Source organism: Phoca vitulina, unplaced genomic scaffold (assembly GCF_004348235.1).
Source record: "Phoca vitulina isolate PV1807 unplaced genomic scaffold, GSC_HSeal_1.0 scaffold61, whole genome shotgun sequence".
Classification (NCBI taxonomy): Eukaryota; Metazoa; Chordata; class Mammalia; order Carnivora; family Phocidae; genus Phoca; species Phoca vitulina.
The window spans coordinates 5,121,987-5,139,702 of NW_022589764.1; the positions used below are offsets into that span (position 1 = coordinate 5,121,987).

At 34.4% G+C, this 17,716-nt stretch overlaps 1 protein-coding gene across 11 annotated transcripts in view; it reads left to right on the forward strand.

The window, feature by feature from the left end:
* The window catches only part of MEF2A (myocyte enhancer factor 2A), a 175,912-nt gene that overhangs the window by 68,202 nt on the left and 89,994 nt on the right, over nucleotides 1–17,716 (forward strand). For 10 of the 11 annotated variants that reach the window (XM_032391296.1, XM_032391298.1, XM_032391300.1 and 7 more), the window contains one exon: nucleotides 10,180–10,370. In XM_032391296.1, coding sequence (XP_032247187.1) covers nucleotides 10,317–10,370 — 54 coding nt within the window. In that variant the 5' untranslated portion in view covers nucleotides 10,180–10,316. Of the gene's footprint in view, nucleotides 1–3,410; nucleotides 3,451–10,179; nucleotides 10,371–17,716 lie in introns of all 11 variants that reach the window. The other variant, XM_032391290.1, reaches the window with a different exon arrangement.

Sequence of the window (17,716 nt, forward strand, 5' to 3'; positions counted from 1 at the left end):
ATATTAAAACTCTGCACCCATTAAGCAGTAACTCCCCATTTGTCCCTCCCTCTCATCCCTGGCAATTATCGTTTTACTTTCTCTGAATTTTGACTACTCTGTGTACCTCCTATAAATGGAATTGTCTAATATTTGTCTTTTTGTGACCTATTTATTTCTCTTACCATGTATTTTTAAGGTTTATTCATGTTGTAACAAGTCATAGGATTTTTTTTATAACAGTTTCACCAGTGAAGGTATCTTTTTTTTTTTTAAAGATTTTATTTATTGAGAGAGAGAACGTGCATGTGTGCACACACCCATGAGTGAGGGGGAAGGGGCAGAGGGAGAGGGAGAACGCGCATGTGTGCACACACCCATGAGTGAGGGAGAAGCAGGCTCTCCACTGAGCAGGAAGCCCGATGTGGGGCTTGATCCCAGGACACTGGGATCATGACCTGAGCTGAAGGCAGACGCTTAACTGACTGAGTCACCTAGGCGCCCCAAGTGATAAGATTTTTTGTAAAGCTGAAAAATACTCCATTGTATATAGATATCACATTTTGTTTTTCTGTTCATCTGCCAGTGACATTGGGATTGTTTCCACTTTTTAAGTGTGAATAATGCTTCTATGAACATAGATGTACAAATATAATATTCAAGTCCCTGCTTGCAGCTCTCTTGTGTATAGACCTATAAGTGGAATTATTGGATCAAATGATTATTCTCTATTTAACTTTTTGAGTAACCACCATCCTGTTCTTCACAGCAATTGTGCCATTTTACATTACCAAAACAAAGCACAAGGTTTCACATTTATCCACATTCACATTAAGACTTGTTTGTTGTTTTTTGTTTGTCTTGATGATAGTTATCCAAATGGTGTAAAGTGGTATGTAATTATGGTTTTGATTTGCATTTGCCTAATGATTAGTGATGTTGAGTATCATTTCATGTGCTTATTGGCCATTCGTGTATCTTCTTTGGAGAAATGTCTGTTCAAGTCCTTTGACTATTTTTGTTGTTGAGTTTTAGGGGTTCTTTATATATTCTGGATATTAATCTCAGAAAATGTGATACAGAATTATTTTCTTCCATTTGGTGTGTTGCTATTTTACTCTGTTGATAGTATCCATGGACACTTTTTGACATTTGGCCATGTATTCATGGATTTGTCTGGGTTCTTTATTCTCTTCCATTGATCTATATGTCTGTTTTTATGCCAGTGCCATACTGTATTGATTACTATAGTTTTATAGAAAATTTCAACATTAGGGAGTGTGCTTCCTCCAACTTTGTTCTTTTTCAAGATTGTTTTGGCTATTTGGAGACCCTTGAGATTCCATATGAATTTAGGGTGGCTTTTCATATTTTTGCAAAAAACCTCGGGATTTTCATAGGGATTGCATTGAATTTGTAGTTCACTTTGGGCAATATTGATATGTTAACAATGTTAAGTCTTTCAGTCTGTGAACATAGGGTGTCTTTTTATTTATTGTGTCTTCTTTAATTTCTTTTATCAGTGTTGTTTAGTTTCCAGTGTACAAGCTTTTCATGTTGACTAAGTTAATTCCTGAGTATTTAAAAAATTTTGATGCTATCGTAGGGGTGCCTGGGTGGCTCGAGTCAGTTAAGCATCTGACTCTTGATTTTGGCTCAGGTTATGATTTCGGGGTCCTGAGATCGAGCCCCACATTGGGCTCTGCGCTCTGTGGGGAGCATGCTTGAGGATTCTCTTCCTCTCCCTTTGCCCCCTCCCCTCTCGCATGTGCATGCTCTCTCTAAAATATTAAAAAAAATTTTTTTGATGCTATTGTAAATGGAATTATTCTTTCAGACTCTTCATTGTTAGTGTAGAAATGCAACTGATTTTTTAATGTGTTCATTTGTATCCTACTACTTTGATGAATTTTTTAGTTCAACAGGTTTTTGTGGAATCTTTAGGGGATTCCACATATAAGATCATATCATCTGCAAACAGAGATACTTACACTTTTTCCTTTCCAGTTTGGATACCTTTTATTCCTTTTTCTTGCTTAATTGCTTTGGCTAGATCTTCCACTGTTGAATCTGTAAGGGGTGAAGTCAGTCCTTCTTGTCTTATTCCTGATCTTAGAGGAAAAGCTTTTAGTCTTTCACCATTTGAACACGCTGTAAGCTGTGGGATTTTCCTATGTGATTTTTATTATGTTGAGGTAGTTTCCTTCTATTTCTGGTTGATTGTTTTTATCATAAAAGAGTATTATTGTATTTTGTCAAATGCTTCTTTTGCACCAATTTAGAGGGTCATGTGGTTTTTTCCTTCATTCTCTTAATATGGTATATCACACTGATTAATTTTAGTATGTTGAATCATCCTTGCATTCCAGGATAAATCCCACTTTGTCATGGTGTATAATCCTTTTAACATGCTGTTGGATTTTGTTTGCTAGTATTTTCTTCATCAGTCTTCATAAGGGCTATTAATCTATAGTTTTCTTTTAGTGTCATTGTCTGACTTTGATACAAAGTAATGCTGACCTTGTAGAATAAGTTAGGATGTGTTCCTTTCCCTTCAGTTTTTGGGAAGAGTTTGAGAAAGACTGGTGGTAGCTCTTTAAATGTTTGATAGAACTCCCAGTGAAGCCATCAGGTTGAGTATTTTTCTTTGTCAAGAGGTTTTTGGTTACTAATTCAGTCTCCTTACTAGGATCTATTTAGCTTTTCTGTTCCTTTTCGATTCAGTGTTGGTAGGTTTTGTGTTTCTAGGAATTTATCAATTTTATCTAAATTACCCATTTTGTTGGCATTACTATTATTTCATCATACTCTCTTACAATCATATTTATTTCTGGAATTGGTAGTAATGATCCCACTTTCATTTTTGATTTTTTTTTTTTAATTATTTGAGTCTTGCTTTCTCTTTGTCTGGCTAAAAGTCATTTTTTTTTTAACCTTTTGGAAAATCAGTTTTTGGTTTTGTTATTTTTTTTTTCCTTGTTTTTCTATTCTCTATTTATCTTTGTTCTAATCTTTACTATTTCCTTCCTTCTGTTAGATTTGAGTTTGCCCTTGGGGCAAAATCACACCATCTCAATTAGTATCACTTTATAATAAGTCTGTTAAATGATTGTGTGAGTCTTTTAGCTTTATCCTTCAAGGTAGTTTTGACTGTTCTTTATATTTGCAAATGAATTTTAAAATAATCTTGTTAGTTTCTGCATATAATAAAAGGAAACCTGCTGGCATTTTGATTAGGATTGCATCGAATCTTTAGATTAATTTGGGGAGAATGGACATCTTTATGAAATTGAAACTTCTCAGAATCTGCAAAGATGGATTTTTCTATTAGTATATTTTAAATTTCTGGATCAAGACATTTTTTGTTTTCTGTGTTTTGTTTTAGGTAACTGAAATAATAACGTCTTTTATTTTATTTAATTTTTTGCCAGTGGGAGTGCTTCAGTATAGAAGAAAATTTTGACTTTGAAGGTAAGAAAGGAGGAATTGCTGTAGCCGAGACCTAAATAGGAAAGAAGGCGTGTGTAATGGGACAGATGCTGATGGGTTGATAGGTGTGATGGCAGGAAGTTAAGGAGCAAAGTCATCAGCTGAAAGTGAGGATGAGTGATGAGTGTTGGAGATGTGAGGAGAGAGAATATGGCATAAAATAATCAAGCAGGTAACTGGGAAATGGAAAATTGCTAAACTTAAAGACAGATTAATTAGCCTGGTTAGCATGGTTGTTTATTCTCAGCCATATTCAGCTACATGGGAGCAAGCAGGTAGTCAAGAGTGGGTTTTTTCCCAGGAAATGAGTAGAGGGAGGAGGGAGAGCAAGAGCCAAGGGAGTGAGGGCATATGAAAATTTAATTGGATAAAGAGAGACATAAACTGGGTGAGGGACAGTGAAAAGGTGGTAGGTGTAATTAAATTACAGGACCGAATGAGATCTAAAGAGTGTTATAATTATGTTATTAGAGCGTTTGAGCTGGAAATATGGAGGTAGTGGTTAAAGAGTTATACCTGCCAGTTTAGTTTGATATAATTTACTTTCAGATTTTTGTTGGTTATTTGTATTAATCTTCATGTGATAAATACAGGACATGTTATAAAAAACAAGTTCATATTTTTAAATCTAAGACTTTTGGGGCCAGATTGTGTTTTTGATTTCTTTTTTCCCCCTCTATTACTTTTTCCAGGGACTTGCCAGTTTTATTATTCCCTCCAAAAAACTAACTTTTAGTTTTGTTGATCTCTGTTGTATGTTTTCTATTTCATTACTTTATGCTCTTTTATTTCTTCATTTGTACTGTCTTGGGTTTAATTTGTTCTTTTTAAAACCCTTTCAGATGGTTGCTTAGAACATTGGTTTCTGGCTTTTCCTCCATACACGTATTTTAAAGCTATAAATTTCCCCCTTAAGCATGGTGTTAGCTGCGTCCCATAACTGTTGATATGATGTAATTTTAATAGCGTTCCATTCAGAGTCTTTTCTGATTTTGACTGTGGTTTCTTCTTTGACCCATGCGTTAATTAGAAGTTTATTGCTTAATTTCAAAATATAAGCATTGTCTAATTATATTGTTATTCATAGCTTAATTCATTGGAGGTCAGAGAAACATGTCTGTCCTTCAAAATTTGTTAGCAGTTTATTTTATATCCAGCATGTGGTCACTTTTGGCAAACATTTTTATGCACTTATGAAGAATGTATTTTCTGCTCTTGTTAGGTGTAGTGTTCTATATGTCAGACTGTTAATTGTAAAGTTCAAATCTTTTTCTGTTTCTTCTGGTCTGTTCCTTGTTTTGGTGTGCTTGTTCCATTACTTACTGAGAAAACTGTGTTAAAATCAACTTGCTAGAATTGTGGTCTTCACTTAGTTCTTTTGGTATTGGCTGAAGTTTATTTGGAAAAAGTATGTTTTTGGGGTGCCTGGGTGGCTCAGTTGGTTAAGTGTCCAGCTCTTGCTTTCTGCTCAGGTCATGATCTCAGGGTTGTGAGATTGAGCCTCACATTGGGCTCTGTGCTCAGCAGGGTCTGCTTGAGATTCTCTCTGCCTCTGCCTTCTCCCCACCCTGCTTTCTCTCTCAAATAAATAAATAAATGTTTGGGGGAAAAGTATGTTTTTACATCTGCAGAATTCAGTACAATATTTTAAACTGATGTGTGGGAAAAGTCACAAATTAAATTTCAAACCAATTGTAGAACATTAGAGTCACATGTAGACATTTTTGAAGCATGTGCTGTCAACAGAGGGAATGTGTGTCTCTGTTGCTTCTGGCAGTAAGAAGGAGGTTACCATATAGTAAGGCTTTGAGCTGTTATCTGCCATATGTGTTTGTCTTGAATAAGTTTCTAATTGCCTTTTGTATTTGGCCCTTAATTTTGCTTAGATTTGTAGAAAGCACAAAAAGTGTTTTTAACACAGGAAGTGTTAAATTGTGGAGAAGGAAACAAAGCCAGTGAGAACGCTGTTGCGTATGAAGTCATGTAGTATTTTACATCCTAACCATGATAATTTCCTATTATAAGTGGACATTTTCTGTATTTCAGTTCAGTTTTGAAAGAGAAATGATTGGGAATTATGAGTTTATATGTAACATAATTTTTCCTATTTAAAATAATGGAAAATAAGGTCCTAGTAAGGATTTTGCACAGAATATCTGATTTTAAGGAACAGATTCCTGACTTTAAGTGTTATTAGGTATATTCAGATTTAGAATTGTTAGTTCCTTCTGGTGAATTGAATTTTTAACTGTAATGAAGTGTCCTGCTGTATCTCTATTCATGTATTTATTTCATGCATTAAAATATACTGTAATAAAGTATAGCTACACAACTTTGTTTTGATTTGTGTTCTACACAGTATATTGTTCTCCATGCTTTTACTTTCATTCTTTCTATATACTCACATTTAAGATGTACTTCTGTAATCATCAAATTGGTTTTTTTTAAATACAGTTTGGGTTATTAATTCATTTTTCCCCCTCCATTAGCTTGTTAGCTCTATGCACTTTTACTGTTCTTACATGCATCTTTGAATTGAAGTCCAAAAAGTAAAAATGTACCTTTTCTATTTCCCATTTAATGAAAGGGTTTTAGAACACTTTAACTTCATTTACTACTGTATTGTACTGTTGTTGTGCATTGTAATATTTTAAACTCTGCAACGTATTGTTATTATATTTAGCCAGTATTCACTTGGAGTTACATATTTACCTTGTTCCTTATTCTTATTTATTTATTTATTTGCTTGCTTACTTACTTTTTGGTGCAATATCCAAGCTGTGTCTGGGATCCTTTTTTCTTTCTACTTGGAGAAATCCCTTCAGTGTTTTTGTTGTTAAATTCTTTGTTTCTATTTGACTACAAATGTCTGTATTTTGCCTTTTTTTTTTTTTTTCCCCTGAAGAGTATTATTTGCCAGATATAGAATTCTAGTTTGGCATTTCTCCCATTCTTGGCACTTTGAGGATGTCATCTCATTGTCTTCTGACTTCCATTATTTATGTGAAAAAGTCACCTATAAATCTTACTATTTTTAAAGTTAATCTTTCTTTTTTTGGCTACTTTTAAGATCTCTCTGTGGCTGTCTCTGTCTCTTTGTCTCTCTCTCTCTCTTTCCCTCCATCCACCCTCTTTACTTTGATATGCTTTAGGTTGTGGTTTTCTTTGTATTTGTTTTGCTTGGGAGTTTGTAGATCTTGGTTCTGTGGCTTGATGTCTTTTTTTTTTTTCTCTCCTCTCCTCCCCCGGTAAGTTTTTAAAAAGTTTTTAACTATATGTCTTTAAATATTTCTCTTTCCTTTTGGGGGCTCCAGTTACATGTATTTTGGATCCATGTGTCATAATATTTTCACACTCTTCTGTATTTCCAATATGTGTCTTTTTGGGTGTCAGTGTAAGTATTTTCCTCTTTCCTATCTTCTGGATCATTGATTCTTTAGCTGTATTCTAACCTATTAAACTCATTGTCAATTTTTTATTTTCTGTTTTCAAAATTGTATTTTTCAATTCTTTGTTTTCCATACTTTTAACATTGTCTGCTAAGTCTTTGTTTATTAATTCTTTAAGCACATTAACTTATTTTAAAGTTCTCTTCTGATAACACCATTACCTGGACCTACTATGGGTCTGATTGTATTGCCATTTTAAAATCTTAGTTTTCAGTTGGGTCTTGACTGGTTATTTTTTATTTTTAGGCATTTTGTATAAAAAATGATAAGATCATTTGAATTTCTAGATGATGTTATCTTTTGCTGGTAAGATTTACTTTTGCTAAAATCTTTTCAGAAGTTTTTACTGGCATGCAGCTAGGCTAATGACACTAGGTAGCCCAGATTACCTTAACCTAATCAGGGATTGAGATGATCTGAAGTTGCACTTTCCTCCTTGTTGGCCTGGTCTGTTTCTAGTTTACCTTTATACCTAGGGTATAGTCCTTTGGATTCCCTCCAGATTCCTGGTGTGTTTACTGGGGCTATTCTTTGGCAGGCCCTGAATCAATTTTTGTGTCCCACCCATAGATCTCTTGAAAGCTCTGTTTAGCTTCTCAGCCTTTCAGCCAATGCTTTTGGGTTTGTTTTTTTTTAATATATATATTTTAAAATCTTATTTATTTGAGAGACAGAGAGTGAGAGAGAAAGCACGAGTAGGTAGAGGGGCAGATGGAGAGGAAGAGGGAGAAGTAGACTCCCCGCTGAGCAGGGAACCTGACGTGGGGCTCAGCCAGTATTTTCAGAATCTACTAATAACTAGGGGGAAAATTAGTCTGAAGTGTGGTCTCACTTCTTTCTTCCAGATCTCAGCCCTTCAATTCTGTGTTGAAAGTTCTCCAGTGGTTTTGAACAGATTACTTTTCTTGTTGTTTTGTCATTATTAGAAGAAGGTTGGTTTGGGGCTCCTGGGTGACTCAGTCAGTTAAGCATTTGACTCTTGTTTTTGGCTCAGGTTGTGATCTCATTTGTTGTGGGATTGTGCGCCCTGTCAGGCTCCGTGCTCAATTTGGAGTCTGCTTGAAGATTCTCTCCCTCTGTCCCTACCCCCACTTGTGCTCGCTTGTGCTCTCTCACCCTCTCTCTAAAATAAATAAATAAATCTTAAAAAAAAGAGAAAGAGAAGGTTGATCAAAAGCAAAATGCTCAGATATGATCTAACATTCAGAATTTTTCAGATTATAAAAGAGAATATAGTACATATACCTTATAGGCATTAGTGTTGAAAGGTATGACTATTTATCTTGCCTACTACAGTGCAAGTTTTATAATGTCAGTTGATTGCAATGTGATCTATTAGGGAACATGATTTGAATAAGCTGACTTCTATTGGTTTATATTGCAGTCTCGTGAGAAAACAAAAACATTCTACAGCACAGCTGTTTGTTTGATTGGTTCCCACCAGTTGACTAGCTGTCCTTCAGTTTTTCTAATGTTTCCTGCTTCCATGCACATGCTATTCTCTCTGCCTAGCATGTACACCCTCATACTCAGGTTTGGGTATGAGGCACATTCCTAAGGAAGCCTTCCCTAACTTATGAATTTAGGTCAGATACATGAACTTCCTAATTTTAATTTGTACAGACTCATTTATATGATAGTTTGATTAATGTCTGTTTTCCCCTACTAAACTATGAACTCTGTGAGATTAGAAATCATGCCTTTTTTTTTTTTTTTTTTTAACACTTTACCCTGTGTGCTTAGTTCAGTGTTTGGAAGTACATTTTTTGCAAGTAGGTGATCAATTAATAGGTTATCAGTTGTTAATAGATGTTCAGTTAATGTTTGTATGAATGAAGAAATAAAAGAATACAAGGGAAGATATGTAAGAAATGCCATGCTTATAGTAATGATGGTAGTGATAAGAATTTAAAAACTCACTGCTTTTGAGCAAAAGTCAGATTTAATCAAACATGGATTTGCACAGTACTTTTATTTTTTATTTTTTTATTTTTACTTTTTTAAAGATTTTATTTATTTGGAGAGAGAGAGAGACAGTGAGAGAGGGAACACAAGGAGGGGGAGTGGGAGCGGGAGAAGCAGGCTTCCCACTGAGCAGGGAGCCCGATGCGGGGCTCGATCCCAGGACGTGGGATCATGACCCGAGCCGAAGGCAGACGCTTAACGACTGAGCCACCCAGGCACCTCTGCACAGTACTTTTAAAGTTTTATGGCTATATATGCACAATATTAAAAATACTTGAGTAAAATTCCCCTGAGAATTTATTATTGTGAGTGTTTCAGTATTTGTCTTCCATTCCCTTGTAAATACTTTATTATGTAGGTTTTAAAAACCCTGGGTCTTTCACACAACTGTTATTCAGAACATGACAAATTATATCATTGCCAGTCATTGAATTACAGAGATAAATGGAATAAAAATATCCTGTTCTTGAAGGACTCACAGTCTCAGAGGAAAATGGACTTAGAATTTATTATACACATAGCCACAAAGTGTAAGGTGCTATGGTTTACTCTATCAGGGGGAACTGAATCTTGATTGATTAGGAGGATTTTATTAAATGGCTAAAAGGAACAGTATTTCATTTAAGTGGACGTTATTATGAAATCATATGGTGCCTTTGTGGATTGACAGTAATTTTGGTGGTGGCTAGGGCAGTTTGCAAGAATAGTTTGTAAAGGCAGATTGGGGCTACCTAGATTATTAGTTCATCCTTTGACATGAAGGCCATCAGAAGCTTTCAAGGATATTCTATAACATTAAAGAGGAGAAATTCTGGAACCAGAGTCCCTGAGTTCTTATTCCAAGCTCTGCCCTTTACTGTGTGTGTTACCTTGGACAGAGTTAGGATCTCTCTGCCTCAGTGTCCTTATTTATAAAATGGAGATGATAATTATACCCAAAATGATTGCAGTTTGGATTGAATGAGTTAAGATATATCAGGTACGTAGAAAAGTGTTTGGCACATACAAAATTACCAATAAGCATTGGCTCTTGTTGCTATTATTATATGCATTGAGAAAAACTCAAAGGTTATAATTGCACTCTTTCAGCCAGAACTAGAGGCACAAAAAAATTCAAGAGATATTTTAGGGGTAAAGTTAACAAAGCTTCAACTTAACTACCAATTTTATATAACCAGGAATTTCAACTAATAAGGCTGCCTATGTGCAGCATAGAAGCAGGTTTGAAATTTGTATAACGTTTTCATGATTTGCAAACTTATAGAACTTAAATTTTCTAATTTTTGTTTTCTTTTAGATCTTATAGAAAATTTCAGCTGTAGCCCTTGGACTAGAAGCTGAAATAATAGAAGCTGTGTACGATGCATTAGGGTATTGAAGAAAATTAATTTTGAATTAAATATTTGGAATATAAGGAAGGAAAGGTGACTGAAAATGGGGCGGAAGAAAATTCAAATCACACGCATAATGGATGAAAGGAACCGACAGGTAAATGAAAATTTTAACTTATTTATTTTTGATGTAAATATATTTTTTTAAAGAGGAGCATAGGATAGAATGAATTTTTCTTTAATTTCAAGTCTAAATATTTTTATTCTCAAACTAAATAAACAATTTTAACACTTTTAGCTTGTCATCGTGTGCTTTAAAGAAACTTTTTTTCTTATTACAGAAATCATAGATGTTAATTATAGAAAACAGAGGAAAAGAAGAAAAGATCACTGTAGTCCCACCACTACTGTCCATTGTGTAGATTTATCATAGTATACTTAGTCTTCTGTTCATTTGTTCATTAGTGTTTAATATATTAATTATTATTGTAAATTATCAGCTCTATTTTCATAATTAGGTAATACCTAAGTTAACTACAGTTATCAGTAAATGTGTTTTAGTCACTTAAATTTTCTGGTTAACCAATAAATAATGAGAATTTTTTTTATAACTCATATTATCGCAAATATTCCTAGAACATTTACATATTGATCTCAGTTTTAATTGATAAAATATATTGAACTTAATTTTCAGCACCAATGCCAGTAAACCCTTACAAATTCAAGATAATTATAATACTGATATATGAAGACCAGAAGTTGTAAGAGTTTAGAGCAGGGATTGGCAAACTTTGGTCCATGGGCCGGCCTACTGTTTTTATAAATAAATCATTGTTAGAACACTGCTGTGTGCATTTGTTTACATATTGTCTGTGGCTGATTTCACATTATAACAGCGTAATTGAGTAGGCCCATACGCCTAAAATCTTGACTTTGGCCCATATGCCTAGACACTGTATGGCCCATAAGCCTAAAATCTTTACTCTCTGGCCCTTTAAGAGAAAGTTTGCCAAGCCCTTGGTTTAAAGGAAAGAAGGAAAAAGAGTTTCATAGAGTATCGTAAATAAACTAGTAGTCACAGCATATGCAGGAAGGGGAGATGCTGTCTCTGGAAAGTTTGCCTCTCAGGAGAAATTTCCAGAAAAGCTGGTTTCTGGAAGCTTACCAGGAACAGGAGAGTACTAAAGATATATTCTCCAGAGTCTGAGTAGTAATTCACCTGGTAATATGGATATAATCGGAGACAAAACTCAGCTGAGTAGCTGGTAGAGAAGTTAGTGGAAGTGATTAGAGTTGTCAGTGGACCTAAATGAAGAGAGCTCTTGTTTCATCTCATGAAAATTCTTTAGCTAAAGTGTAAGGCTCACACAGTGTGATTCTTTATGAAGGTTGATAAAATAGGGGAGAGTGATAAAATAACCATTCCATCATTCCAAAGGAATGATTCTAAGCAAGGTTGCAAGTAAATGTCCCTTTATAAATCTGAGTACTGTGACAGGTAGAGGAGGCATGGGGGACCTGCTTCATGAACACATGTGATATAAATGTAAAATAGGGCTTATTAAGGGAATAACATAAAAGCAGAGAACTGGGAAAGCACATAACATTCCCTGAACTCTCATTATCCCATAGAGAGTCATGTTTAAATTCAGCATAGATACACTGGATCTACCAGTGGAAAAGGCCCCACATGTTTAGAGAGAAAAAGGAGCTAGGAATATGTAAGTGACTGTGTAATGGAACTTCTTAAGTTAAGGAAATGATCTTATTAAAAGATGGAGCCTACTACTATAACTCAGCAAGTGGAATTAGCCTGTTAATAAGTTGAATTTACCTAAGTCATCTTCTTACCAAGCTGCCAGATGGGGCAAGGGTGTCTAAATTTCTTCTCAGATGATTTTGGCAAAGAATGCAGAAAAGATACAGAAGAGGTAGTTGGGCAATTTATTTTTCAGGTTTGATTAGGCACAGACTTAATTTGTCATTTTGGATTTGTGGATTCTTAGTTAAAATTTCATTATTCTTGCATTAAAATGGGAAAAAAAGGTTTCTGTGCAGAAGAGAATCTATGTCATTTATTCATCCAAATTTGAATGTTTACTATATCAGAGAGAGACTGTGTTAAGCACTGGAAACTCATTAAAAATATATAGCCTACAGAAGAGATTTAACTATATGGCAGATAGAGGGTAAGCTTAGGTGATGGGAGAGTTTATGGAAGGAACTATAAACCTCTGGTTGGGTAGTTTAGGGAGCAATACTGAAGGAGGTAATAGCAAATAGAGTTTTTAATGATTGGATTTTTTGAACTACTAAGATAAAATCACACTTCAAGTCATTAGAACAGTGAATGAAAAATCTTGGGGGTGACACTATCATGCACTTAAGAGTTGCTTCACCTCACTTCTACTTGGAAGCTTTCACTTGACTTCCATTTAGGAGTTTCTGGTGAAACCTTGTGTTTGTGTTTGGCGTTACGCATTTCTATTTAAAAAGTAAATTTTGTATTAAAGTATAACATAAAGAAAAGTGCACAAATCCTAAGTGTGGCCAAGTGAGTTATTGCAAAAAGTACATGGCCATGTAGCCAGCATATCCCAGTGCACCACCCGGGAAACTCTCTGTCCTATCTCCCAGGTATTATCTCCCTGCCCCAGGGAAGGAAGGTCATTAACTGAACTTCTAACACGTAGATTAATTACCCCTGTTGTTGAATTTATGTGAACAGTATGTGTTCCTTTGGGCAACATTATGTTTGTGAAATTAATGTTACTGTTGCATGTGGGTATATATGTAGATGGATTTTGCACATGTTCATTGATATATAATATTCCACTGTGTGGATAGAACACAATGCATATACTTATTATTTCTATTGTACATAGACTTTTGGATTGTTTTCTACTTTGAGACTATTATAAAGAGTGCTGTTTGAATACTCTTGTATGTGTGTTTGGTACATATGAACACTTGGGTATATACTGAAGTGTACAGTTGCTAAGTCAAAGAGTATATCTGTGATCAGTTTTAATAGCAATAGAGTTTTCTAAAGTGGTTGTACTAATTTATAATTTACACTCTGCTAACAGTGCGTGAAAGTTCCAGCTGCTCTAAATACTCACTGATGCAGGTTTTATCCCTTTCATTTTAGCTGTTCTGGTGGGTGAGCAAAAGTAACATTTTAATTTTAAGTTTCTGTGATGTTTGATGAAGTTGATTACCTTTTCATATTTTTATTGGCCATTTAGATACTTTCTTTTATGACTTACCTGTTTACTTCTTTTTCAGTTTATTTTTTCCTAGTGGGCTGCCTGACTGCCTTTTTCTTATTAATTATTATTATATATTCTATATATAATAAATTGTGAGTGTTTTGTTCATTATGTACATTACAAATAACTTCTCTCATATCATGGCTTGCCTTTTCACTTTTTCAACCTTTTTTTTTTTTAATGTTGTCCAGTTTACCTTCCTTTTTTTTTCCTTTATGGCTCATGCTCTTTGTGTTGTGTTGAAGAAATATTTACCTATCATAAATCCATGAAGATTATTTTTATGCTTTCTTCTGTTTTTTACCTTTCATGTTTTAGATCTGTTATCCATTTGGAATTTATTTTTGTGTATGGTTTGAGGTTTTGGGTCAAGATTTGTTTTTCTGATAAATATTCAGTTCACCCAGTACAATTTGTTTTAAGAACCATCTTTCCTCCATTGCTTGACAAGGGTTGCCTTTGCTGTGAATCGAGTAATCATACACATGTGGGGCTGTTTCTGAACTCTGTTTTGTTCCATTTGTGTATTTTCTGTCTTTGCTCAGTTCTGCACTATTTTATTTACTATAGTTTAATATTAGGTAGTAGAAATTCTCTACCATGATATTCTGCATGACTGAGTAGTTGTTCTTGCCGTTTTTCTTTCCTGTGTCAATATTCACCAAGAAAACAAAAAAAAACTTACTGGAATTTAGGTTTTGTTTTTGTTTTTTTTTTTTCCCATTAGATGTATGGATTGATTTAGGGAGAACTGAAATCTTTACAATATTAAGTCTTGTAATTAATAAATATGGTTATCTTACACTTGGTTTTCATTAATTCTTTCCATAATGTTTGATGGTTTTCAATGTACAGATCTTACACATTTCTTATTTTATTTTTCGGTATTGAATTTTTTTTCGTGTTATTATGTTTTTTTCCCAGATTTTATTTTCTGTATGGTTGTTGCTAAGTATATAAAAGTATAGTTTACTTTTTTAATGTTGACTTTGTGTCTAGCAATCTTGCAAAATTCACTTTCAAAATTCACTTATTTCTAATAGTTTATATGTGCATTATTTTGGATTTCCTATGTAAACTGTCATGTTGTCTGTGAACAGTGACTTTTCTTTTTGAAATCCTTTAACTTTTATTATATTATCTTGTTTCATTGTATTAGCTAGGACCTCCAGTGTAATGTTGAATAAAAGTGGAGGTAGAGGTCATCCTTTGTCTCATTCTCAACTTTAGGAAAAAACATTTGATATTTGATCATTAATTATATTTACTGAGTTTTTTTTTTTTTTTTAATTTTATTTGTTTATTTGACAGAGAGAGACATAGTGAGAGAGGGAACACAAGCAGAGGGAGTGGGATAGGGAGAAGCAGGCTTCCCGCTGAGCAGGGAGCCGGAATGGGGCTCGATCTCAGGACCTGGGATCATGACCCGGGATCATGACCCGAGCCGAAGGCAGACGCTTAATGACTGAGCCACCCAGGCGCCCCTACCGAGAGTTTTTTTAAAAAGATCCTCTTTATCAGAATAGAAAAGTTTTCTGCTATTTCTAATGCCATTATTTCTTATCCTGACTCAGTATTGAGTTTTATCAAATGCTTTTTCTGAGTTTATGTAGATGATTCTATGGTATTTTTCTCCCCTTTTTTCTTTAATGTAGTATCCTATGTTGGTTGATTTTCAAATGTTAAAGCATCGTTCTTGAAATACACCTTATTTGTGATTTGTTAACCTTTTTATATATATTATTTGATTTGCTCATATTCCATTTTTGATTTTTGCAAGTATGTGTATGTGAGAGTAGTCTGTAATTTTTTTTTTCTTGTAATATTGTTAGGTTATGACAAGTTATGCTGGCCTTATGAAATGAGTTGGGAAGTATTGTTTCTTGTTCTCTGAAGAAGTTTGTGTAATAGTGGTATATTTCTTCTTTAAATACTTGGAAAATTTACTAGTAAATCTGTACTTGGAGTTTACTGTGTGACAGTTTTTAAAAGTAAATATTTAATTTCTATAATAGAGAGTGATTCATATTTTTCTACCTTTTCTGTCAATTGGGTAAATTGGGTTTTTCAAGGAATTGTCTATTTTATTTAAATTGTTAATATTATTGAAGTTCAGCATCCATATGCTTTTATTTTCTTCACATTCCTCGTGCTCTTTTATATTCTCTCTTCCATTCCTTATATTGTTACTTTGTGTCTTTTTTTCTTCAGCAGTCTTGCTGAGAGTATGTCAGTTTTATTAACCCTTTCTAAGAATGAACTTTTTAGCTTGCTAAAGTATTTTTATCATACAATTGTTTTATCATACATTATTTCTGTCTTTTCTTCTCTTCTTGGACAGTGGTTTTTTTTACATTCGTCATTGACTTTTCAGCCTTTCTCTTTTTCCTAACAAATCCTAGAGAATTATGTTTTCCCCTGAAAGCACTGATTGAACTGTGTCTCACAAATTGTAATAATGAAGATTTTTCAATCAATTTTTCAATTTGAAAATATTTTCAAATTTATACTGGGATTTCTTTCTTAATACATGAATTATTTGGAAATGTGTTGCAAAATCTCTAAGAAATTAGAGTTGTTTTTTTTTTTTTTTAAGATTTTATTTATTTATTTGAGAGAGAAAGAATCAGAGACAGCATGAGAGGGAGGAGGGTCAGAGGGAGAAGCAGACTCCCTGCTGAGCAGGGAGCCCAATGCGGGACTCGATCCCAGGACTCCAGGATCATGACCTGAGCCGAAGGCAGTCACTTAACCAACTGAGGCACCCAGGCGCCCCAGAAATTAGAGATTTTTAACCTATCTTTTTGTTACTGATTTTTAGCTTGATTCCAGTATGTTCAGAGAATGTGTTCCAAATGATTGAGGTTGTTTGAAATGTGTTAAGGCTTGCTTTAGGACCCACGCTTTTTTGGTCAGTTTTGGTAAGTGTTTTATTTGCACTTGAAAGAGTATGTTGTTATTTTTGGTTACTGTGGTATGCGTATGTGAGGAGCAGGGAAGAGAAAATTAGATTAGATATCTTAATTGTGTTTTTCAGGCCTACAGAAGGACTGTACCTTTCTGATTATTTGGCTGCTTGTTTGTCAACTACTGATAGATATTCTTCGGCTGTGTTACAGTCTTTGGCTAAGATTGTGGACATGTCTGTTTCTCTTTTAGTTTCAGGTTTTACTTTATGCATTTTGGAGCTGTGAGTTGAATATAGATTTAAGCTCGTGATATCTTCTTGGTGGATTGACACCTTTAGCATTAGGAAATGTCCTTTTTTTTATTATAACTACTACTGTTTGCCTTCAAGCTGTTTGTTCTAGCTTAGTATACTTTATATTAGCTTTCTTTTGCTTAGTATTTGCTTGTTATATCTTGTATCCTCTTCAGCCTTTCATTATCCTTATATTTTGGGCAAATCTCTTCTAAGACTTTAACTCTTTATCCCATCATATAATCATAGTCTTTTTAAGAAGAGTATCTTGGGGCGCCAGGGTGGCTCAGTCAATTAAGCGACTGACTCTTGGTTTTGGTTCAGGTCATGATCTCAGGGTCCTGGGATTCCTGGGATTGAGCCCCATGTCTGGCTTCTCACTTAGCAGGGAGTCTGCTAAAGGATTCTCTCTCTCAAGCACATAAATAAATCTTTTAAAAAAAGAGTATCTTAAAAAAGGTATCTTAAATATAAATGCAGATATATATATATATTAGGTTCCTTTTTCTTCCTCATTGGTCATCTTTTTGATTTACATTTTTAAAATTATCTTTTTCTCTTCTAGTAATTTCTTCATTGCATATTGTTTTGCCTTTCTTTTAATGGCTTGCCCTGGAAATTATAGCATATTTTTTTTTTTTTTCAGTTAAGTATTTTTATTTTTTTTAAAATTTTTTTATTGTTATGTTAATCCCCATACATTACATCATTAGTTTCAGATATAGTGTTCCATGATTCATTGTTTGTGCATAACACCCAGTGCTCCATGCAGAACGTGCCCTCCTCAATACCCATCACCAGGCTAACCCATCCTCCCACCCCCCTCCCCTCTAGAACCCTCAGTTTGTTTTTCAGAGTCCATCGTCTCTCATGGTTCGTCTCCCCCTCCGATTTCCCCCCCTTCATTCTTCCCCTCCTGCTACATTCTTCTTCTTTTTCTTTTTCTTTCTTAACATATATTGCATTATTTGTTTCAGAGGTACAGATCTGAGATTCAACAGTCTTGCACAATTCACAGCGCTTACCAGA